The sequence below is a fragment of the Euleptes europaea genome, chromosome 9 (genome assembly GCF_029931775.1).
Source record: "Euleptes europaea isolate rEulEur1 chromosome 9, rEulEur1.hap1, whole genome shotgun sequence".
NCBI lineage: Eukaryota > Metazoa > Chordata > Lepidosauria > Squamata > Sphaerodactylidae > Euleptes > Euleptes europaea.
The window spans coordinates 1087847-1112818 of NC_079320.1; the positions used below are offsets into that span (position 1 = coordinate 1087847).

Below are 24972 nucleotides of genomic sequence, written 5' to 3' on the forward strand. Positions count from 1 at the left end.
TTTGCAAGACACAGTTAAAGTCGATTGTTCCCAGTAAATGAGTGTGGTTATTGAAGGTCTGGGATACAGCAGAATCATTAAGCTGACAGAATTGCAACTGTCAAGAAACATCAAATATATGGATGAAGGTTGGCTAGATTTGAATCCAGTAACATCTTAGAGACAAACAAAATTTTGGGGTATACACTTTAGAAAGTTAATGCTCTATTCACCAGGTGTCTCTCGAAAGCTCATACCCCGAAAATCTTGTTGGTCTCTAAGGTGCTCCTGGATTTAAATCTAGCTGGTCTACTGTGAACCAACATTTCTGCCCTCTGAAACTAACTTATTGGATGCAGGTTGGTTGTCGTTAGTCCAATATCTGGAAATGGAATGATCATAGTCCTGGTATTTATTACTGGAAAGGCAGATTGTTTGGGAGAGCGGATTTGAACTTGTATCTTTGCTTATGATTTATATTTATGATGTACAATATTCTTTTTTGCGGTGTAAAGCAAATAAAAACAATGTATTTAATTCATTAATTAAGCTGCGCATAGCATCCCGCTGTGGTTTTCTGGCAAATTCTTTCCTTCTGCAGTGAGGTAGGTAGCAACCGCGTGACCCTGACAGCAGGCGGAGATTCATGGATGTTTGTTTTGAGGGCGGCTGGATTTCAGTAGCTCCTAATGAGGCCTTTGACAAGGTGGTTCCTTAATTAAAAAGGCAGCCATTCAGCTCTGCTCCTAATCCTCTAATTGGTAACACATTTCCTTGATTTGAGTGTATTTTCTTGCCACCATGAAAACTGCTGGCATTTGGAGCGCAGGCCTTCCTCGTGTTGATTGTTCCTCCTCTGGGACCCAGAGGGCTTGATCTGCAACCCAGGGCTAAAACGCAAATGAAATCAGATGGTTTCTGAAATGCAAGGGAATCCCTGCACGATTTGTGGGCTGTGCAGTGCCTGGCCTGCAGAACGGCGTTGGTGGCATGGATGGTAGTGGCAGGTCAGGGTTAGTCCCTCCTTGCTCAGTAAACGACTTGAGGCCTCTCCGCCCTCCACCTCCTCTCCGTCCCTGCCCCTGCATTTGCACCTATCCTGCTTCTCCCGGCAACTGATTAATGCACAGCGTCTCAGCATGGTGTAGTGGTTAAGAGCGGTGGTTTAGAGCAATGGACTCTGATCTGGAGAACTGGGTTTGAATCCCAACTCCTCCACGTGTGTGGCGGACACTAATTTGGTGAACTGGGTTGGTTTCCCCACCCCTACACACAAAGCCAGCTGGGTGACCTTGGGCTAGTCACAGTTCTTTTAAGAGCTCTCATCCCCACCTACCTCTCAAGGTGTCTGTTGTGGGGAGGGGGAGGGAAGGAGATTGGAAGCTGGTTTGATTCTTCCTTAAGTGGTAGATAATTCACAGTGGGTAGCCGTGTTAGTCTGTTTGCAGTAGTCAAAAAGGGCAAGAGTCCAGTAGCACCTTAAAGACTAACAAAAATATTTTCTGGTAGGGTATGAGCTTTCGTGAGCCACAGCTCACTTCTTCAGATACAGCTAGAATGTGAATCCATCGGTCTTTAAGTAGAGGAACAGTATGTAAATGTGAATAGCAGGCTTGATTGGATTAGGTGTGATATGCAGAAGAGTCTGATGTCCAGGGGAGAGATGGGTTTCTCCACACCCATCTCTCCCCTGGACATCACAGACTCTTTTTTTCAAAAGAAGAATTTCTCCTTGATTTCTCTTTGTAGATTTCTGTTACACCTTTATGCACCCTTTTTTGACTTCAATACTTGTAGGGGGTGTTTGATGTTACACACCTCAGGGTGGTCCAGCCGGTGAGTAGGAAGATTTGGAAAGACATTGCCTGCCTCTGAGCAGCTGCAGAATGAAATTCTGATTGTAGAACTTCCCTTCCTGCCCCTTCTTGCCTCAGATTCTTCTTTTGATCCGAACAGAATCGATTCAAAAGAGACTCGGAATTCCTAAATAGAGGAAAAGAAGTAGATTTCGGGAGAAGTTGGGTAAAGCAGACTTAAGGGAATTCCTCTTAATGTTAGTTGAATGATTCAGAGTCCTTTTGTACAGCTCTGGTCACCACACCTAAAAAAGGATATTGCAGAGCTTGAGAAGGTGCAGAAAAGAGCAACCAAAATGATCAAGGGACTTAGAGCAACTGCCCTATGAGGAGTGGTTAAAACGCTTAGGGCTGTTTAGCTTGGAAAGAAGGAAGTTAAGGGGAGACATGATAGAGGTCTATAAAATTATGCATGATATGGAGAGAGTGGACAGGGAGACGTTTTTCTCCCTCTCTCATAATACTAGAACGCGGGGTTTTCCGCTGAAGCTGGAGGGTGAGAGATTCAAAACAGATAAAAGGAAGTCTTTCTTCATGCAACACATAGTCAAATTGTGGAACTCCCTGCCCCAGGATGTGGTGATGGCTGCCAACCTGGAAGGCTTTAAGAGGAGAGTGGACATATTAATGAAGGAGAGGGCTATTCATGGCTACTAGTAAGAATGAATACTAGTCATGATCCATGCCTATTCTCTCCTGTTATCAGAGGAGCATGCCTATTATATTGGGTGCTTTGGAACACAGGCAGGACAATGGTGCTGCAGTGGTCTTGTCTGTGGGCTTCCTAGAGGCACCTGGTTGGCCACTGTGTGAAATGACTCCTGGACTTGATGGGCCTTGGTCTGCTCCAGCATGTTCTTTCTTATTTTCTTATGAATCTCACCCTTTTGTTTGAAGAACGAGTGCATGTGGTCGCCAAGAGTTCACTGAATTCGTTTGCACTTCTTGACTCAGGTGACCCAGTCATACCAAGGCTGCTTTCACACGTAATGGACTTTCAGTGCTCTGTAGCGAGACTTTGCAAGTGGACTTTCCTGTTTCACACAGGAAAATCCAGTTGCAAATGATTGTGAAAGGGCGTTATCCAATGTGTGTGAAAGCACCCAAAGCCATAGTTCACTAACTTCAAGATTTGGCTACTGTAAAACCCCTGTGTAGGGCTGCCCTTGAAAGTGCATCAGAGACTGCAATAAGTGCAATTCAAAGTGCTGGAGAAAGCCCTTCGTGGCCTTGGGACCCACACACTCGACACACCACCTCTCTCTCTGTCTCTCTCTCTCTGACACCCGTGCAGCTGCTCCGCTCCTCCGTTCCGTGGCCCCTTTGTGGGGGGATGTGCAGGCGGCATTCTTCTTTGTCCTCTTTGAGGAAGGCCTCCGTGCTCCTTGCTCTTTGAAGGGCTGCTGGGGCACGGGTGTCCTAGCGGGCTGGGGGTATTTGTCTGTTTGATGGCTCCGTTTGTCGCTGCCTGCACACCCCGGTTTTCTGTTCGCTGTTGTTGTTAACATGTTGGAAGTTATTGCTCTGGCTGTGACAGATATCAGAAGGCTGTTCCGGCAAATGAATCCCTTATTCTCTCCGTGATGAATAAATATGAGTGTTGGTTGAAAAAGGGAAACTTTCCTCAAGAGGAATCATGTCTTTTATGCAGGTAGTAGAAAGGCTGGTTGCAGATACAGCCCCCAGGATTCATTGCTTTGGGCGGGTGGCCGAGGGTCCTACAGAGCTTGCACAAACAGAGCCCACTGTCTGAATGGCCAGAGTATCTGGGGTTGTTGGATGGCTGCTTTGCTGGGCATGGATCGAGACTGAGAGAGTTTGGTTACCCAGCAGCCCAGCCCCCCCACCCCCACACCTGCCCTTAATGCAGCATTTATGGATTTAAGAGCCACATTTGACTCAATTCCAAGGGACCAACTCTGGGCTAAACTGGCTAGATCTACAATTGATAAAAACCTTTTGTGGCTAATTGCTAAGTTATATGAGATTCCCACAGCCCAAGTGTGCTACAGTTTAGATGGCAGATTATCAGATACCATTCCTCTCTAAGGTAGTTAAGCAAGGCTGTCTTTTGGCTCCTTTACTGTTTAATCGTTTTGTGAATATGATCGCTTGCCTCCAGGATCCACAGTGCCATCCACCTATGCTAGCCAGCTGCAGTATACCAATGGTTTTGTATGCAGGCAACACTCTGTTACTGTAAAGAACTGAAGTGGGCAATGAGGAGGGACTGACAGTAAATTATGGAAAGTTGAAAATCCTGGTATTTTCAAAAAACAGGAAAATGAAACTTAGAAGAAGAGTTGGTTTTTATATTCCAGCTTTGTGTGTGTGTTAAGTGCCGTCAAGTCGCTTCCGACCCTATGAATGAAAGTCCTCCAAAATGTCCTATCTTTGACAGCCTTGCTCAGATCTTGCAAATTGAAGGCTGTGGCTTCCTTTGTTGAGTCAATCCATCTCTTGTTGGGTCTTCCTCTTTTCCTGCTGCCCTCAACTTTTCCTAGCATGACTGTCTTTTCCAGTGACTCTTGTCGTCTCATGGCGTGACCAAAATACGATAGCCGCAGTTTAGTCATTTTAGCTTCTAGGGTCAGTTCAGGCTTGATTTGATCTATAACCCACTGATTTGTTTTTGATTTGATCTATAACCCACTGATGCCAGCTTTATCTCCCACTTCAGGCAGAATCAAACTGGCTCACAATCCCCTTCCCACAACAGACACCCTGTGAGGTAGGTGGGGCGGAGAGAGTTCTATCAGAGGTGTGACTAGCCCAAGGTCACCCAGCTGGCTTCATGTGTAGGAATGGGGAATCAAAGCCAATTCACCAGATTAGAGTCTGCTGCTCATGTGGAGGAGTGGGGAATCAAACCCGGTTCTCAGTGGCTTCCTCCTAGTGGCTCCTGGTCTCTGAGCCTGGCCATCTGGTCTTCTGGCCCAGCAGCCATGGCTGGCTGTGTGTCCAATGTCCCCTGAGAGCCAGAGGGTCCAGGAACCTCAGGCTAGGTTTGAATCGCTGTGGGCTCAACCATCATGGCATCCTCATCTTCCGAGGAGGGCTCCTCAGGGCCAACCATGTCACCCCCATCCTATACTCTGCATTTTATTCTTTTGGATAAATGCAGACCTTTTCATTTGTCTCTGCTAAAATTAATGTTTGTAGTTTCATTCTGGCTTTCCAACCTCTCTGGGTCATTTTGAAATTTCTTTTTATCTTCTAATGTGTTAGCTCTCCCTCCCAGTTTTGTGTCATCTGCCAGTGTGATCATAAGAACTTAAGAGAGGCCACGCTGGATCAGACCATGGCCCATCAAGTCCTGGAGTCTGTTCACACAGTGGCCAACCAGATGGTGCCTCTAGGAAGCCCACAAACAAGACCACTGCAGCAGCATTGTCCTGCCTGTGTTCCACAGCACTTAATATAATATATATATTATTATATTCACCTAATATTCCCTCCAGCCCTTCCTCCGATTCATTGGTAAGAATTCTGAAGAGCCCTGAGCTGGGCCAAAGCGCAGGGCTCCTGCCCTTCTCTCACGGAGACCAAGAGATCCCCTCCGTCCATCCGAGGGGACCCGCCCTCTGGCATCCGGTTGCTTGGATCTGTCTGCACCTTGGCACCGCTGTGCCAGGCTCCCTCTGGCTGGTCTGCTGCCTCTGCTGGACATAAAGCACATTTCCTTTTCCTTTTCCAATTTGCTCTTTGAATTGCTTCTCGAGTGCAGAAAAGGTGAAACGGCCGCGGCCTGCAGAGTGCTCAGCTGGCAAAGTGGAGCCCGTGGGTGAGTTGGAGGCAGGCTTGGCTGAGATTTGCTTCAGCACCAGGGGTCCACCCAACTCCCGGAGCCCACAGAAGTGTCCCAAGATCGGGCCTTCTCTTGGGAGACCCTGGGCACACCCGCTCAGAGAGGCCTGTCTTGGGGAGGTCACTGAAGCTCAGCTCCTCTCCTGCACCAGTCATTTGTTTCCCAGTCTGGATCTCAAAGCTTGCCCAGTCCTGCTCCCCAGCAGAGATTGGGGTTAGGGCTTTTATTTTTTTTTTATTTTTTTTTAGGCGTCAATCAGAATTGTCAGGCACTTTTGGGATTACTCTCTTCTGCACAAGGAAGAATTGTTTTCTGCTTTTCTTCTGCAGCTTTCTGAGATGAGGTAGTGTTATGGGTATTTAAACATAAAGAGCTCATTTTACCTGGCAGAGGGAAAGAGGCAGTGTTGTCCAAAACGTTGTTAAGTAATAATGGTATTTAAAGTGTTATTGTTCGCTTTTAAAGTTTCATTAGCATTAAAGATAAACTTCAAAGAGAGCAATTCCAGAGGAGTCTGTGGCCTTGGACAGGAGCAAGATCAGAAGAGGCTTCTGCCTGATTGTGTCTCAGGAGCCAAGTTTGGCACATGCAAAGAGTGGCATTCTTCTGGCTCTCCAGCGCCTCCTGCAAGACCACTCTTGTCCAAGGGGCTCTAATCGCTGCCCTGGCTTTCGATTCCTGGTGGCTGGTTAGAATTGTGGTTGCTCATCCGCATGGCTTGTGGAAGAAATGCCTCCCCTAACTCAGAGATAAGAAAGGCCAGGACAGTTCCAGGAGGTGGGAGAGGGGAGGGATTTCGTCCCCAGTGTCAGGCCTGCTCTCTGCTGAGACAGCCAGACGGTGTGTGTTTTGGTTCCACCAGGTGCGTCCCAAAGCCAGGCCTGTTAACTGTCAAATTCCTTTCTCTGTGGGAACCCTCGTAGGGAGGGTGGTTGCCATGGCTGCCATCTCTATCTGATATGACCAATGCTCTTCCATATAGGCCTTAGGCCGTGCCTTTAGTTCCCATTCGTGCCAACTTACCTGTTAGCTCTGTATACCTGTAGGTTTTCTAATAAATCAACTCTCTTTTGGACTACTCGTCTGTGGATGTTGTTTATGGGATTACCACGGGGGCAAGTGCTCACACCCAGACATTTTTCCAACAGAAGAATAAGGGAATTTTGGGGAGCACAAAGGGAAATAATTCCCATGATATGTTGTGTCTTTTGAAATGAGTCAAATGCCTTTTAGTCACTTAGAATTTGTAGTATGTAAAACAGTCTTCAACGTTTGAGAATTGTCATTCCTGTCTACACTGTACACATTAGATTTTCAAAGATATGATAATTGTTTACATGTGATTATGCTGCATTGTGTGGAATAATATGTTATGAAAGAGTTTATTGTTACTGCGTTACCTCAACAAAACAGATGTGCTGCTCGCCCTGTTGTGCTGAATGACTGTTTCTGTCTGAACACACTGTTGTTGGCTGCAAAATTTGTATTTTATATTTTAAACTCCCCCCCCCCCACTTTTCAGATGACAACAGCTAAAATAAACGTTGCTAAGATAGCGTAGGGTAACACATGAAGCTGCCTTCTACTGAATCAGACCCTTGGTCCATCAAAGCCAGTATTGTCTACTGAGACCGGCAGCGGCTCTCCAGGGCCTCAGGCTGAGGTCTTTTGCATCACCTTTTGCATCGCCTAGTTCCTTGAACTGGAGATGCCAGGGACTGGACTTCTGCATGCCAAGCAGTGGCTCTGCCACTGAGCCACAGCCCCATCAGCTCATAGCTCTCTTTCTCTGGCTTTGGGTGTACTAATAATTTTGCTTCTAGAACACCAAGGCGTTTATACATTTAAATTCCATAAATATGCCAAATAGTATGATTTTGTATGCTGACTAAATTATAAATGATGTGTTTTATGTTGTTAAAGCAGTTAACATAAAATTCTGCCTCTTGGTCTCTGTGCTTCCCACGGGTGGGATCTCAGCTGTGTTTTCAGAGCCCACCTTTGGAACCATCTAGAACCATCTAGAGCGTGATCTCTGCTCACTCCAGCAGTGAGGAGGCAGCACGCATGCCCAGAGAGGGCAGGGCCCGCGCTCCCTGTTCATTTCTTTGCCAAATGCTGCTGCAGTTGCCATGGGGGGAACATTCATGTTGGTATTTGTGAGCTGATGTGTTCATTGGGTTTTTTTTAGAAAGATTGAAAAAGCCCTGAATTGCCTGCGGGAGGGTGGATGGCAGCTGCCCGGGGACCGGAGCAGGGAGACTGTGGGGGAACCTGCCCTGCGGAAGCCCCCTGGCCACTGTGTGGTATCAGCAGCCACACGGGGAATGGTGGAACCACACGAGCCTCTGTCCTTGTGTGGAAACCGCCTTGGTCTGAGAGAGGGAGAGGATGGCTCAGCTCTGCTCCTCGATCACAGGCCCAAGCATTGTGGTGAGGAGGTGAGAAAGCGCCAGGGGACCCAAGAGACTAACTGGATTATCCAGTTGTGAAACATAGACAAGCACTAAAGCCCCATGTAGGATCCCGGTGTGAGCCTTGGTTTCCGACTTGGCTGCTTTCTCCTAGCCAGAGCCCTCTGTCCAGGTGCTGTGTGGTTTGCGTCAAGGCCGGCTGTGGCAGTGTGCAGTCGTAAGGACAGTCACTATCCGTGCCTGAAGGGCATGTCAAAGAATGACAGGTGCGAGAGGAAAGTAGCCCCGTGACCTGCTCTCCTTCGCGTCTGCTCTGAACGTGTCTCTTCTGGGGGGGGGGGGGGGAGGGGGAATTGCTTGTTCTCTTGATGCAGCAATAGCGTGTCTACACAAGCAGTTGAGATAGCGTTGCCAACCTCCAGATGGAGGCTGGCGATCTCCTGGGATTATGACTAATGTCCAGGTGACAGAGATCAGTTCACCCAGAGAGAATGGCTGCTTTGGAATGCAGGCTCCAGGGCATTATACCCCATGGAAGTCCCTCCCCTCCCCAAACCCCAACCTCCTCAGGCTCCATCCCCAAAATGTCCAGGTATTTCCCAACCCGGAGCTGGCAACCCTGAGTTGAGACAAGAAGTGGAATGAGAGAAAAGTACCTGGCAAGGGCGGAGGACAGTTGCTAGAAGGCATTGGGTGGGTGGGGGGGACATAGATCCCCCCATGATTATTTTGTTCTTTGCGCTTGTGTATGCATTTATGTTCATGAATTATTTTGTAATCTTTAATGCTTTTGATTGTTTAAATGTTTTAATGTGTTTATGTTCGTCGCCTTGGGGACCCTGATCGTGTGGAAAGGCGGTGTAAAAACGTCCTGAGTAAATAAAGGACTCAGATGCCCCTCCTCCTTCTGTCTCTCTGGCTCTCGTGACCACTCTATTGACGGCTCCCCTTTCTCCCTGCAGGGCAAGGTGGCCCAGACGGCCTGCATGTCCGCCTGCAAGCACTTGTCCACCTCCCTGATGCAGCTGCTCTTGGAAGCGGAGGTGCGGCAGCTCTCCCTGGGGGCCTTGCGGCAGTTCAACCTGGACGTCGAAGAGTGCGAGCGTAAGGATGCTGCTTCTCTTTGCCTTTGTGGGGGGAGTAGGGTTGGCAGGTCCCTCTTCGCCACCGGCGGGAGGTTTTAGGGTTGGAGCCTAAGGAGGGCGGGGGCTGGGGAAAGACTTCAATGCCATAGAGTCCAATTGCCAAAGCGGCCATTTTCTCATGGGGAACTGATCTCTTATCGGCTGGATATCTGTTGTAATAGCAGGAGATCTCCAGCTGGTACCTGGAGGTTGGCAACCCTGGGGAGAGGGGTGGTGGTTTTTATGGCCCTGATCCAGCTGCAGACGTGCTTCAGGCTGTGGTGGGCTGCCTCTTTCCAGGCCCTCCCTGGTTCTTGACTCTCATTGTCCAGAGAGGGAACAGCTAGATTCGAGTCCAGAAGCTCTAACGCATGACTGGGCTGGAATCCAGCTGTTCCTCTGCAGACCAGCTTGGCTCCCCTCTGATCCTGTCCCACGAGGCCTTCCTTGACCAGTCCTCTGCCAGCTGTCCTGGACGCAGCAGAGAGACCCCGCTGACCTAGGCAGGCCTGCCTGCAGCCCCAGTGCTCTGGCCCTCGGCTGCAGTCAAAGCTCATGAAGCTCAGCAAGAGCGTCCTTTCTGCTTGGTGTGGCCAGGTGGGGTTTTCTGCAGGCCCTCAGTGGCCTGCAACCCAAGACAGCCATTGCATCTCGAGGCTGGTTTAATTAGTTAATCAGCCGACTAGAACGGCCGGCTCCCACCACAGTCATTTTGTGGTCCTGGGGAAAAGGGACGAGAGCACCCTGAATAGGCCTCCTCAATTCCTGCCAGACCTTCCTGCCGTTTGAAGTCGTGCCAGCATGGTGTAGGGTTGCCAGGTCCCTCTTCGCCACCAGCGGGAGATTTTTAGGGTGGAGCCTGAGGAAGGCAGGGTTTGAGGAGGGGAGGAGCTTCAATGCCATAGGGTCCAATTGCCATAGCGACCATTTTCTCCAGGGGAACGGATCTTTGTCGGCTGGAGATCCGTTGTAATAGCAGGAGATCTCCAGCTAGCTCCTGGAGGTTGGCAACCCTAGCATGGTGTAGTGGCTAAAGTCTTGGACTAGGATCTGGGCAATTCAGGTTCGAATCCCCACTTCGGCCATGGAGGTTTGCTGGGTGACCTTGGGCCGGTCACACAATCTCAGGCTAACCTACCTCACAGGGTAGTTGTGGGGATAAAAGGAGGGCAGGAGAATGATGTAAGCTGCTTTGGTTCCCCAATGGGGTGAAAGGCAGGATGTAAAATAAATTGGGAGTGCTGGAGAATATTCCCCAAAGAGGGTGCATGTTGGTGGGTGTGCTTCAGACACTCCTGAGTGGAGCATATGGATGTAGAGTTGCCATCCTCCAGGTGGGGCGTGGAGATCTCCCAAAACTACAACTGATCTCCAGGCAACCGAGATCCGTTCCCCTGGAGAAAACAGCTGATCTGGAGGGTGGACTCTATGGCATTCTGCCCCACTGAGGTCCTTCCCCAAACCTCGCCCTCCCCAGACTCCACCCTCGAATTTTGCAGCCCGGAGTTTGCAGCCCTGCATGGATGAGAATTGCGTTTGGGCACGATACAGGACACTGAGCCTGGGGCAGCCTTTTCTCAATCAGTAGTAATTGAAATTCCAGTCAGACTGGAGCTGTTCTCCGCTGTATCAAGGGGGTGGTGGGCTTGGGCGCCTTGTGGCAGGTGCCGTGAGCCTGAGCTGCAGGGGAAGCTCCTGAAGTCCTGCTTGAGCTGAGGAAATGGAGAGGGCTGCTACTGCCGCCGGTGGTCTCGCCTTCCCACCCGTCACAGTCAGACTCCCTGAGAACGGGGAGGGCAGGAAGAGGTCTTTGCTCTCCCCCCCATCTTGTTTGTCTGGTGATTTTGCTGACAGCATGAATAATACGTCCCCTTTCCAAAGAGAGGCTTACAATTTTGCTGCAGGTCTTAGAAAAAAAGACATGGCAGGGAGGACGGGCCTGCTATGGTAGCTCTTTCACAAGTTACAGATGACCCAGGTACAATCTTTGTACAGTGTACACTTGGTAATTATAAAGCACACATTTATCCAAGCACTGGTCTCTTGTGTCCAGTACTGGGCCCAGTCTTGCTGGAGCTGCCCAGCTGCTACCAGACTCCTTTTTGCACGGCTCTTTTTTAAGAGTGGAATTATATATTAGGGGAATTATTCCTGTTGCATGATCCTTAGTAACTTCCCCAAGGGTGTTTACGTGGAATGAAGGTGTTCAGTGCCATTATAAATCCTTAGGGTGCACAGATCCCCCCAGAAATTCTCCTGTGAACGCTCCATTGAAGTGAATGGGGCAGCTGGACCCACGTTTCCCCTGTTCTATTCTGTTGCCTAGAAGGAAGGAGTTCTGAATTTCCTGTGTTGTTCAGGGGGCTGGACTAGATGACTCTTGAGGTCCCTTCCAGCTCTATGTTTCTATGTTCTCGATGTTTCTAAGTTCGTGTTCTCCCTTCTGTCTCAGGGCTCTGCTGTTTCTGTCCCCCTGTGCTCCCCTGCTTGTCTGAACCAGGTTTCAGCACCAGCCAGGCTCACAGAGATGCCCGCCTGCCTGTCCTGGGTGCATCCTTCAAGGAGGCTGATGCACATCTGGGCTCAAGGCATCACAGCACTTTGTGGGGGAACATTAGCACCAGACTGGATGTGCTCAGTTCACCCAGGTGTGGCTTGTCTGGGGCTGTGTCTGTTCCTTGATGCCTCTGGATTTGAGTGGTAATTTCTGTCTGAACGTAACCATCACGCTAATGGACCCTGGGCTCTTCGTGCTGGTCCCAGAGAGCAGCTCTCGGCATCCCCATAAATGGCCCCTTTCTTTTACTACCAGCCTTTTCCTCCTCCCTACAGATTTGCTTAATACCCCTTTGTTTCCCCTCCCAGTGATTACCTGCAGCTGTTGTGTAAAGTACTTTCAGGTGAGCGGCTTGCAGAGCCGTAGCAGGAATGTGGGGAGAAGAGTGCAGAGTCCGCCTGTTGCTTTTGAGGGTCAGATGAGGTGATCGTGCTGCTGCTTCTGCCAGGAACACTTGGACTCCTAGATGGATTTGGGGAGGGGCTACGGTTCAGTGGGAGGGGCTGTGCTTGCCATGCAGAAGGTCTTGGGTTCAGTCCCTGGCATCTCCAGTTAAAAGGAGCAGGTGATAAGTGATGTGAAAGACTTCAACCTGAGGCCCTGGACAACCGTTGCCAATCGGAGTAGACAAAACTGACCTTGATGGACCAATAGTCTGGTTCATTATAAGGAAGCCTCATGTTTGCTCATGTGTGAGGACTCCTGTGGCTCAGTGCTCGGCAACCGGAAGGGCCCCGGTTCAATCCCCGGCACCCCCAGTTAAAAGGAATCTGGTAGTGAGCGATGTGCGAGCCCTCCTGCTGGGACTAGTTGCTCCTGCCCCCGTGCGTCCAGGGAGATGTCCCTACCCAAACCGAGAGGCTGAGCAGCTGGCCTGGCAAGTTGCCAGCTGCTCCCCCTTCTAGAAGAGCCCAGCTCTCAGGCTCGTGGGGCGACAGGAAAGGCCGGGCTGCTCTGGCGGGTAGCGGCTGAGGGTGACTGGGAACATTTGCGGAGAGGTCCAACTTGTGCTCTCGTGCAAAGGGGCTTAGGCACAGGGGCAGGGGCGCTTGTGTGGGGCTCTGTCTGTCTCTCTCTCTGCATGGTTCTTGCTGCTGTTTTGCAGCCCCTGCGAAGAGAGCCCCCATCAACCCATGTGGGTCTTTCTCCCCCCTCCCCCTCCTTGGACTCTTTGTTTTTTTCTTGGCTCCTTAGCCCTGCGTTTAGGGAACGGTTTTGGAAAAGAGGTTAGAGTCCTGCCGTAACCCGCCCTGGCTGGGTGGCCCCAGCCTGTAGGCCTTGCAAAGACATATTACTTCTTTGGCCTGAACACAAGTCCTCCAGCCCTTTCGCCTGCCCGAGGGCTTTGTACCGAAACCAGCTCCATTCTCTAGCGATTTTCTGCTCAAGGGGGCCGTGCCGTAGGTGGCTTGTTCCATCTCGCATCAGTTGCGGGCAAAGCAGCCGGGCCGGGCGGTTTCCCGGGCAGCGCCACGTTGGGCTGTTCTGTGCTAATCGCCCTGACACCCGGCTGAAGCGCTGAGCAGAAGAACTGGCTGTGCCCTCCGTGGCTGGGTGGGGGCCGGAATTCGACAGCAGGCTTTGCCCGGCCAGTAAACTGCAGCAAATTGTAAGTTGGTGCTCAGAATATGGCCTCTGCCTGCTGAGGGATGCACCCGTAATGTTCCACGAAAGCGGCCCCATTAGCATGCACTATCTGAAGGGGTAACATGATGCGCCATGTGCTGAGTATCTTTGATTTCCACCTCAGCTGCAGGATCCAGGTGCCGCGTTAGGAGAAGAGATTGTCTGGGGTGGCAGATAGTTGAGAGATCTTGTCCAAGAGAGATGGGTGAAGGCCAGGTGAGGGATTAGCCAGAATCAGCAGCCATAGAGGAAGCCAAGATTTGTGGTCCAAGAGGCAGCCCTGGTGCAGGAGCAAGATGGAATGAGGAGCAGGATCACGTAGCTCTGAGTTTAGTAAGTCCTGGGCTCAGTTCCTGGGATCTCCAGTTCAAGGATCTCAGGTAACAGAAACAATCTTATATGGTAGACCAAATGCCTGACTCAATGTGGCAGCTTCACATGGAGGAAAAGAGGGCAGTGGGGGCATCGGCAAAGCTGGAGAAACCAGCAGACTGGGGATTGAGTGCCGACCTAGCAGCGACCAACCGCTTGCCTCAGTGGCAGAGCCAAGGGCAGTAGCAGGGTGGAGGCGTGCCCTAGCCTCTGCCCTCCGTGGTTCAAGGGTGCACCAAAGGCAACGTTCTCCACACTTGAAGGGGCAGGAGTTGGTGTGGAGAACAAGAGGCTGTGGAACCTGGGAATGGAGCCTGTGCAGCACATTGTCGGGCCTAAGTTCTAAATTGTGTTTCAGAGGGCAGTTATGTTGGTCACAAGTGGAAGAACTGGATCCGAGTCCAGGAGCACCTCAGAGACCAACAAGATTTTCGGGGTATCGGCTTTCAAGAATCAAAGGTCCCTTCGCCAGGTATCTGACAATGCCCCGAAATTCATGTTGGTCTCTAAGGTGCTACTGGACTCAAATCCAGCTCTTCCAAAGTGTGTGTATATCCAGTACATTCTTCAGTGGGACACCATTGTCGGCAGAAGTCCTCTTCACGATGAGGAAGAGATGAATTAATTAAATTAGTCTAGGCTGTTGATTCTTGAACGAATCTTGCTCCACGAATAAGAACCTCTTTAAAAGACTCACTGCTACAAAGCTCAAACAAATCTAAGGCAGAGCCCACCATAAGATGTTATGGTTGCCCTAGTAACGAATGACCAGATCTCTTCTGTGAGCGGGGGTGGGGGGGTAGCATAGGCCTGCTGTCAGTTGGTCATGCCAAGGCTGGAACCTGTGTTGTGTGTGGGTTTGTAGCCATAGGCTGGAGCTGACTTTTTGTAGAGAGGTAAGAAGGGAAGGCAGCATGGAGGGAAGGCTGGGAGGGAAGGCGGCATGGCACTGCCCAATCTTGTCAGATCTCAGAAGCTAAGCATGGTCAGTACTTGGAAGGGAGACCACCAAAGAAGAGCCTGCAGAGGCAGGCAGTGGCAAGCCACCTCTGCTTCTCACTTGCCTTGAAAGCCCCTTGCTGGGGTCGGCATAAGTTAGCTGCGACTTTACGGCACTTTACACACGCACACGAATGAATCTCCCTCTCTGTGTGCATCCCAGCTCGCAAGCACACATTGTTCATGCCTCTCTGAGGTTTGGGCTTTCACTTAAAGCTAAGCAAGAATAAATATCTCAACGTGGGTCATCTGTACAAACTGGCTCCCCTTGTGAGACTGAATTGGCGTCTGGCAGAGGAGTTGCCTCTTTTGGGCAGGCAGCCGAAAATCTCGTCGCCAAGAACTGACCAGTGCCAGATACTGGAGGGATCACAAGATCCTGGCTTCTGAGGAACTCACCTGTTATCACTCTCCACTTCCGTACTTGGGCTGATCCAGGGCCTCAGGCAGCTGCTTGGGGCAGGAATCTGGATGTATTTGGTTTCTTACCTCCCCCAGGCCCCCTCCCATTTTATCCTCAAAACAAGACCGTTGAGGCTGAGTGAGTGGCTGCATCCAGGTCCCCCAGTGAGCCGAGGGGAGCCAAGGGGAGGGGCCGTGGCTCAGTGGTAGAGCCTGTGCTTGGCATGCAGAAGGTCCCAGGTTCAGTCCCCAGCATCTCCAGTTAAAGGGACCAGGCAAGTAGGTGATGTGAAAGACCCCTGCCTGAGACCCGGGAGAGCCGTTGCTGCTCTGAGTAGACAAGACTGACTTTGATGGACCAAGGGTCTGGTTCAGTATAAGGCAGCTTCATGTGTGAGTTCGGTTTCAAAGTTGCAGGGCCTGCAAAGTCCTAGTTCAACACTCTATACCACACTGGCTCTGGAGGCACCAGAAAAGCCACCTGCAGCCTCAGAGGCGCTCCTCGAGGATCCCTGGCTGTGTCCAATGGGACGCACCTCTCGGCTTGTGTGGCCACCTAAGGAGACTTGGGCCAGCCCTGTGAGCTTCTCCACAACTTTGACTTTGTGATATGCTCTTCAAAATCACCGTCAATTCCACCAGTTAGTTACACGTAGAGATGCAATTAGAAAAACTCTCATGATGTTCTCCTCTTATTCGTCTCCTAAGCAGGAACCCTCATCTTTTCTTTGAAAGGACTTCTGGTATTCATAAACTGGCCAAGTAAGGGTGCTGCTGCGTAGGCAAGGTGTTCTTCTGCACTGTTGTGGCATTTATCAATCTGGAAAAAAGCAGTCAGAGTCTCTAGCTCAAACTGGCCTAGGCTTCCCTTCCGTATTGTGTTTTTAAAGTGTTAGCTGCGAAAGCTTTGACAGGACATGGTGGATCATGACGCCCAAGAGACTATTGGGGTGGAGAAGCTGGCTCTTGACACTTGCTGCCACTAACTGCCAGTCAGGTGGCGCCTCCAAGTAAACAGATATTCCACCAAGTGGTGGTGGTGCTGGTGGTTCTCTGTTTTCTGGTCCTCGTGCAGTGTCGGAGGAGACCTTCTGCCCCAGTGTAGTCAATGGTTCTGGAGGGTGTGTCTTCTTTTTCTTTTGACAAGTGTGCAAGGAACACAGCGGCAGGCATGAAAGTAGCCGGTGCCTTCAGGCCCCCGAAATATCAATGGCTTTCAGAACTGAAAAGGGTTTTACAGCTGAAGATGTGATTGTGTAGAGTTTTTCCGTCCCCACCCCCACCCCCACTCTCCCTCCATTCCCCCAAATGCCTTTTTTCTTTGTAGATTGTTTGTCCATTCACAAAACAAATACTCCGGAGCCCAGCGAGGCTCATGGGAATAAATTTCAGGTCGAATTAGTCGAGTTTCCCTGCTGTCAGGATGGTGGGATTAATGGTGTTTTGATGACACAAATTTTGAAGGCCGAACAAAAAGCTTGACGGGCGGGGGACCTGACTCCTTAGAAGCACGGCCCTCCTCTCCCTCGGCCCCTGTTGTCTCTGCTGTCATCTGTCTGCCAATCTCCCCGTCCACGGTGAGTTAAAAGCGCTTTTTATCCTCTCTTCTTTCCCACAGAGTTTGCCAGATCCGGCCCAGTGCCCGGGTTCCAAGGGGACACGCTGCAGTTGGCCTTCATCGACTTGAGACAAGTACGTCTTTGTGTCCTTGTTTTTTGTTTTCCTTTTAAGATGTGTGACTGAAGACCATCAGGTCTTGAGGAACGGGGAGAGGAGGCGGGGCTGGTTTGGCAAGCCAGGCCAGAGACCTCTCTTCCTCTTCACCAAAACCCCCCGCTGCTCCACCCAGTTCCTTTCCTTTGCGCCCACCTTTGTGTGTAGCTGCCTGGGCCTCTTTGGCTGCCGGAAGTCTAAGGATGGGTGCTGGCCTCAGGTCAGAGTGTTAGAGATGACCCCAGGCCTCTAATAGGTGGACTCCTGGTTGGCCCCTCCCGAAACCCCGGCATGATCCACGCAACTGCTGAGCAGGTGTTGCTAATAGAAGGAGCACGGAGGCAGAGAAGACTGTGCATGCCGGCATGACTTTTTGTTTGTGTATAATGCCCACTGAAGGGATTTACATTCCACACTGCGTAAGGAAGTTGCATGTGTCTAGTGCTTGTGTAGTCATGTCTGGTGAGGGCGAGCGTTCTCTCTCCCAGACCGCTTCCAGTCCCCAGTTGATAAAACTTCCATTCATGCAGATAATTGCAAAAGGCTCCGCCCACTGATGAAACCACATCAGGATGGCATAGTTGGTTGTGGTGTGGGGAGTCGGGTGTCCCTGGGGCTTGGTGCGCTCTCCTGGGGGAGAGGGAGGAGGCTGTTTGTTACGGGGAGAACTTGGGAATGGGACTGACGATAACCACTCTGGGTGGGGTGGTCTCATTTCTGTCATCAAGTGTTGATGAAGATGGATAGGGTTGGAGAGAAACTCTGAATGAAGTGATGCAAGGACCGTTGCCCTTTTCCCTTCCAACGGTCTTTCTCCGCCACAGACTCCCTGCTTTGCCTCAGCTGCCATGAGGATGCAGGGCTGTCGGGTGGGCCGCCATCCTAATCAGCACTCTCCGGACCTTCAAGGGGTGTTTCTGAACCTGCATAACTCCCTTGGGGGTGGGGGAGGGGTCAGCTACGCTTTCCTGGGCCCCCTATCCTATTTGGTGTTGGAGCAGCTTCCAGTCACCCCCAGTCCTAATCCGGACAGTCAGTCTATCACATCACGCTCTGCACTCCAAGGTGTACCTGTAACGGGCCAGGTAATTGCTCAGCAACACACCCACCCCATCACGCTTTCCGGTAGCAGTGGCCCAGATGATTATTATTCATTTATTATTTTATTTATTGTATTATATTTCTAGCCCACCCTCTCCGGCTAAAGCCAGGATTTAAGTGATGGTGTGGGTTGTGTGTGGGCAGTAAGGCAATGTTAACAAATACTTGTGCTGGATTATGGGCTGCTTTTACTGAGGAAGCCTGGGGAGGTAGAATAGGCATCTGAGGTAATTTCTACTACTTCCCTTCCTTTTCTCCTGGAGTGATTCACACCAACGTCTTCCTTTCACAACACAAAAATTAAGGTTATTGTCTCTTCTTCGGAAAACCTCAGTGCTTAGTGGTTTGGTGGATGGCAAGGAACAAGTTATTGGTTTTTATACCAAGGGACAGGAGAACTTTGTTTTAAAACAGTTACAGTTTCACACACCCACAGCTTTACTTAACTGACAAGGTGTTTCTGTCAGAGAGCAAGAAAGAGGGATTTTATTTGGAACCCAAGAACCCTGGCCTACAGAAACAGGGTTAGCTTGTCTCTTGCGATATTTCCTCCAATCCCCTCACAAGTCCCTCACCATTTCCCTCAGTTAACACAGGATCCCTGCTCTGTTCCTGCCTCTCTGTTGGCCCCTGAGCTCTGTGTAACTAGCCTATAGATAATCTGAATTATTTTCCTTCACCAGGCAAAGCCTGCCCATCTAACTGTTCTGCAGGTAGTTTTCCCTGCCTCCCGGCTGCTTCCCCAAGCCCTCTCTGAGGCCATAACAGGCTTTCCCTCCACTTGGCTCTCCTCTCCCTTCTCAGAGGTTCCACAGCCTCTCTGTGGCTGGCCAGTATCGGCTACTCCCCCATAGGCTGGGATGTGCTAGGATGTCCAGAGGGCGAAACTAGAGGCCATCCAGCTTGCCGGCTGAAGCCAAATACTCCTCCTCTGTCACAAACGGCCCTCTTGCCTGGCTCCCAGCTTTTTACATCCTGAATTTAGGAAGAATCAAGCCTGTTATTTTTTAAATCACATCCTCTTTCAGGATCACTACCATTGGTTGAAGATTCTTCAGCATTTGCCTTTAGGGGGATTTGCTGTTTAAGAAGGTTTGGGGGTTACGAAGTTCATCAACATATTTCATGTTGACTGGTAGCCCTTAATACAGTCATCTGTTAATGATATTGTTGGGCTGTTGGTTTTCTGAGTGTTTGCTTGATCATGTCAAGGCCTATATGCCGTTTCGACAACCAGAGGTATATTTGTGGTTTCTCTTGTGTGTGCGTGTTATGTGTTGTCAACTTGCTTCTGATCTATGGCAACCCTGTGAATTAATGACCTCCAAAATGTCCTATCGTTAACAGCCTTACTGAGGTCTTGCAAACCAAGGGCCGTGGCTTGCCTTATAGAGTCAATCCATCTCTTGTTGGGTCTTCCTCTTTTCCTGCTGCCTTCAACTTTTTCTACCATTATTGTCTTTTCCAGTGAATCTTGCTTGGTGTAGTGGTTAAGAGCGGCAGACTAATTTGGAGAACCGGGTTGGTTTCCCCACTCCTCCACATAAAGCTTTCTGGGTGACCATGGGCTAATCACAGTTCTCTCAGAACTCTCTCAGCTGCACCTACCTCACAAGGTGCAGGGGAAGGGGAAGGGAATGCGATTGTCATCCGCTTTGAGACTCCTTAAGGTAGAGAAAAAGTAGGGTATATCTTCTCCTTCTTGTCTTCTCCTGATGTGACCAAAGTACGATAGTCATTTTAGCTTCTAGGAAGAATTCAGGCTGGATTTGATCTAGAACTCTCTGATTTGTCTTTTTGGTGGTCCACGGCATCTGTAAAACTCTCCTCCAACACCACATTTTCCAACACCTCACTTCTCTTGGTTCTCCCTTTCCCCCAGTCAACTAAAAAAGAGAGGGAACCTCAGTGGCTGACATAGGGTAAATTTCATATTTGCTGTTTGCATTAAAAAAACTAAAGCAGGCATACTTTATTTAGAATCATAGAATTATAGAGTTGGAAGGGACCACCAGGGTCATCTAGTCCAGCCCTCTGCACAATGCAGGAAATTAACAACTACCTCCCCCCACATCCCCAGTGACCCCAACCCTCCCCCCTTCATGCAGGATTCCACAATCAAAGCACTCCCGACAGATGGCCATCTAGCCTCCTTAAAGACCTCCAAAGACAGGGACTCCACCACCCTCCAAGGCAGCACATTCCACCGTCGAACAGCCCTCACTGTCAGAAAGTTCTTCCTAATGTTTAGGTGGAATCTGTTAGTTTTTCTAATAGTTTAAATCCATTACTCCGTGTCCTAGTCTCTGGAGCAACAGAGAACAAGCTAGTTCCCTCATTCATGAATATCTGATAGTACTGTTTTATATAGCAACCCCCCCTAATCTCCCCCCCCCCCCCGTAGCTTCAGATTTTCCAGAAATGTTGCATCTCCCTGTTCTCTGGTTGGGGGAATTTTCTGAATGCAGCATCTGTGCCTTAGTGTGAATAGGCACCTCAGGGCAGGAAAAGATCATTTTTCATTAATGGCTATCACAGAACTTAGGGTAGTTGCTCTTTCCACCAGACAGATATAGGATTTACCAAGTGGTGAGTTGAGCCTGAACTCAGTCTTAAGGACAGAAAGCGAACTCGGCAGATTAGGCCAGTCCTCCATTTCTTCGGGCAACCTGTTTCCCACAGTCACCAAACAGATGCTTCCCGGAAGCCCACAGAGTAGAGTGTGAAGGTACCGCCCCCCCCCCCGACACACACACCACACTATTGGTTTATTTATTTACTTCCCTTATAGTCCGCCTTTCTCACAGAATAAAACAAGAATCTGGTGGCATCCAATAAAATTTTATCCCAGCATTTGCTCGTCTTTTAGGTGCCGCTGGACTCCTGGCTTATTGTCAGTCTCAGGCGTTTACCTCTAGCATCCCTCAAGCATACTCATCCAGACCGGTAGATCTGAAGCAGTAAAACTTTATTAGGAACTAAAAAGCAAATTAAAAGAACTAACTGCACGCAGGCAGGCAAGGATAGCAATGGAAAGCAAGTACAGGCTACCTGCTTAAAAACATTAGGACAAGAGAGTAAGGTAAACATTGCTAGGCAACAGTGAGATAGGTATTTCCCATGAATGAAGACACAACGCGCCACAGCTGTGATAACAGGCACTAACGAAGTATACACAGGAGCTTCCAAGCCCTGGGAACCAAGGACTTGACTTGTGGCCAGAACTTGGCCTGCATTCATGTCGTATCTTGCGTTCAGTGAAGACCCTGACACTTATGTTGCTGCTACAGACCGATGCAGATTCAAAGCTGATTACAAAAATTCCAAAAAAAACCCCCCTACAAAAACAAACATTTAAAACTTTCAACAAACATTTGAAAACTACAATAGCACCCCTTGGTAAAGATGCTGCCCTGAACATTTTTGTTAGCGCCTTCTACAGAATGGTACTGTTGTACCTTCCTGACTTCGTCTGGTCCTTTGCGCCACTGGGTGGGGCTGGTGCTTATATTCTGTTTTAATTGCTGTAAATATTTTATATACATTTGTATTTTTAAATGCTTTTAATGATTGAAATCTCTTGATGTCACCAGCCTGGAGGCCCTTGATTGGTTGGAAAGGCGGCATAGACTTATTTTAAATAAATAACTAAATGTTCTTTCCCCTCCTCCAAATGTGGATCTGGAGAACTGTGCTTCCTTCCTCCTTCTTGCCTCTGTCCTTGCTTGAACCCGTGCCCACTTGGTAGAACATGGATTATGTCTTCCTCGGTTTGGGCTTTTTCCTAGAGCTGCTTGCCAGATAGGGAAAGGTGGTGCGTGTCTTTCTCCTTCTGAGTTTGAAAAATAATTGTGGGTCTTTTGTCGTTGTTGGTTGAGAGCCAGTCTCAGAATCAAAAGTCTCCTTTTGATATGTTTATCTTTTCCTGGTCGGTAACAGTTCCCTCGTTCTTCAAGGCCTCCCTCTTCTCATACCCATGTGCTGGTAGTGAACTTCTGTGTGAAAACATCTTAGGCAGGAATATCTTCGACAGATCACAGACTTGGGGTGGATTTTGATGTGTAAGGATTGGGGCGGGGGAGGACAGATTTTTCTGTCGGCTTTAGAATTTGATATACTGATTGGTTTTTGTAAAGGCCTGACACTGGGTTGGGAATAAGCAGCTCATAATGGAAGATCTGGCACCCTGTAGTACTGGAGGACAGTCTTACACATAAAGCCAGCTGGGTGACCTTGGGCTAGTCACAGCTTCTAGAGCTCTCTCAGCCCCACCTACCTCACAGGGTGTCTGTTGTGGGAAGGGGAAGGTGATTATAAACCTGTTTGCTTCTCCCTTAAGTGATAGGGAAAGTCGACATATAAAAACCAACTCTTCTTCTCCTCCTCCTCCTCCTCGCCTCTCTGAGCCAAATGCACTCTACGCTTTTCCAGTGTTCCGTAGGAGTTGTCCTCTTGACAAAGCAGGGTCTCAGGATATCAGAAGGCTGAAATGGCTCCCTTATGCCGTTATCCCCCATCTCCAGTTAAATAAGGATCGTGTAATAGGCGATGTGGGAGAGAAGGTGGCATGGTGTAGCCCGATCTTCAGATCTCAGAAGCGAAGCAGGATCAGTGCTTGGACGGGAGACCACCAAGGAAGATTCTGCACAGGGAGGCAATGGCAAACCACCCCTGCTTCTCAGTTGCCCTGAAAACCCTCTGCTTGGGCTGCCGTAGGTTGGCTGCAACTTGACGGCACTTTACACACACAATAGGCGATGTGAAAGACTTCCACCTGAGACCCTGGAGAGCCACTGCCAGTCTGAGTAGACAATATTGAGCCTAGGGGAGGGGTTGTGGCTAAATGGTAGAGGATCTGCTTGGCATGCAGAAGGTCCCAGGTTCAATTCTTGGTATCTCCAGTTAAAGGGACTAGGCAAGTAGGTGATGTGAAAGACCTCAGCCTGAGACCCTGGAGAGCCGCTGCCAGTCAGAGTAGACAGTACTGACCTTGATGGACCAAGGGGGGGGGTCTGATTCTGCAGAAGGCAGCGCCATGTGTCCATGTGCCCAACAGGATGGGTATCCAGTCTCCCCTACTAGCTCCGGTATCATCCATGGAAGACTTCTCTAGGAACAGCTCAGCTCAACCTGGCAAAGAGGCCTTTGGCCGGACTCCAGTTGGCGCTCAGATTCCTCCCACTGCCCCATGCTGGCATAATGCATCACAGAAGTCTGTGTCTGACTCCTAAAAGGAGGAGTGAGTCACAGTTTCTCCCCAAAGTCCATCCTCTTGTGTTGGTTACAGCTCTTGCCTGTGATGTTGTTGCAGCTGGAGTTCAGGATGGATTGAGAGTCTTAGCTGTGACTTTCCCCCGCCTCGGAGGGCTTAAGCTAGTCTTACTGCTGCCTTAAGACAGCCTTTGAAGGAGAGCAGTTATGTCTGGTCCAATCAGCCAGATGGGCAGAACTCCTTTTCCTCTCTCTCAGAAGGATGCATCAGCATGTCAAGGAATGCTGGACAGTCCCCAGTGGTTCTGCAGCGGTCCGTGCCGGGGTTCTTGGGAGGGGCTGGCTCTTGGCTCATCTTTCTGCAGTGGATCAGTTGTCCCTCTTCATGCTGCTGCTCAAATAGTAACTTTTGCCAGTGGAATCCTGACTTTATTCCTACCTCAATTATTTGTGTTTGTGTTGATGATGATCCTGTCATCTACCCTGAGTTAGATTGCTAGCCCCTTTGCCTCATGGGTGCCAGTGGCTTTATTTAAAAGGTCTACACCAGGGCTCCTCAGTCTTTCTGAGCCCTTGGGCACCTTTGGACTTCTGACACAGGGTGCTGGGCACAATCACAAAATGGATGTTGCAGGAGGCCAAGCCAACTACAAAATGCCAGGGAGCAAAATTATCCATAGCCCTCATAGTAAGTCTTCAGCATTTCAGGAAGAAACTCTGTTTAAAAGGATGCCTTTTAATCTGCACAGCCAATCAGAAGGCCTGCTGGGCAGATTTCTAAAAGCACTTGGCGGGCACCATGGGCACCAAGATGGGGACACTGATCTGTACTCTGGGGTAATGAGAGTCTATCTTTGAACAGGTCCTGTCTGGTCCTTTATGCATGGGTACTTGGACTCACGTTCGCCCCCGGACTGACTCAGTTGTTCCTTGGAGTTATGCATGAGTTTTCCGTCCCTCAGAGATGACCCTGCTGCCAGCCCTCACAAATCCCGGGTCTTCCCGTTGCTTCGATCTCTCCTGAGATCTCTCCTGAGATCTCTCTGATTCTTCGATCTCTCCTGAGATCAGCCCGGGTCAAATCGTCCTCCTTTCCATGCATAAGCCAAAGTGTGGGACAGGGGAGCTGGGGGTGGGGGACGGACGTTTTCTCACAGTAAGCACTACAGCCAATTACAAAGCAGTGTTTCAAGAGGCGGGGACTCAGACGCTTAGAAAGGCCCTGCTGGATCAGACCCTGGCCCATCAAGTCCAGCAGTCTGTTCACACAGTGGCCAACCAGGTGCCTCTAGGAAGCCACAAACAAGACGACTGCAGCAGCACCATCCTGCCCATGTTCCACTGCACCCAAAATAATAAGCATGCTTCTCTGATACTAGAGAGAATAGGTACGCAGCGTGACTAGTATCCATTCTAACTAATAGCCATGAATACCCCTTTCCTCCATGAATATGTCCACTCCCCTCTTAAAGCCCTCCAAGCTGGCAGCCATCACCACATCCTGGGGCAGGGAGTTCCACAATTTAACTATGCGTTGTGTGAAAAAATACTTCCTTTTATCTGTTTTGAATCTCTCACCCTCCAGCTTTAGCAGATGACCCTGTGTTCTAGTATTATGGGAGAGGGAGAAAAACGTCTCCCTGTCCACTCTCTCCAAACCATGCATAATTTTATAGACCTCTATCATGTCTCCCCTTAGCCGCCTTCTTTCCAAGCTAAACAGCCCTAAGCGTCCTACCGCTCCCCATAGGACAGTTGCTCTAGTCCCCTAATCATTTTGGTTGCTCTTTTCTGCACCTTCTCAAGCTCT

At 49.7% G+C, this 24972-nt stretch overlaps 1 protein-coding gene across 1 annotated transcript in view; it reads left to right on the forward strand.

The window, feature by feature from the left end:
• EXOC6B (exocyst complex component 6B) overlaps positions 1-24972 on the forward strand; it is a 210379-nt gene that overhangs the window by 131438 nt on the left and 53969 nt on the right. The window contains exons 20-21 of the mRNA XM_056855368.1: positions 9020-9161; positions 16756-16829. Coding sequence (XP_056711346.1) covers positions 9020-9161; positions 16756-16829 — 216 coding nt within the window. The remainder of the gene's footprint in view (positions 1-9019; positions 9162-16755; positions 16830-24972) is intronic.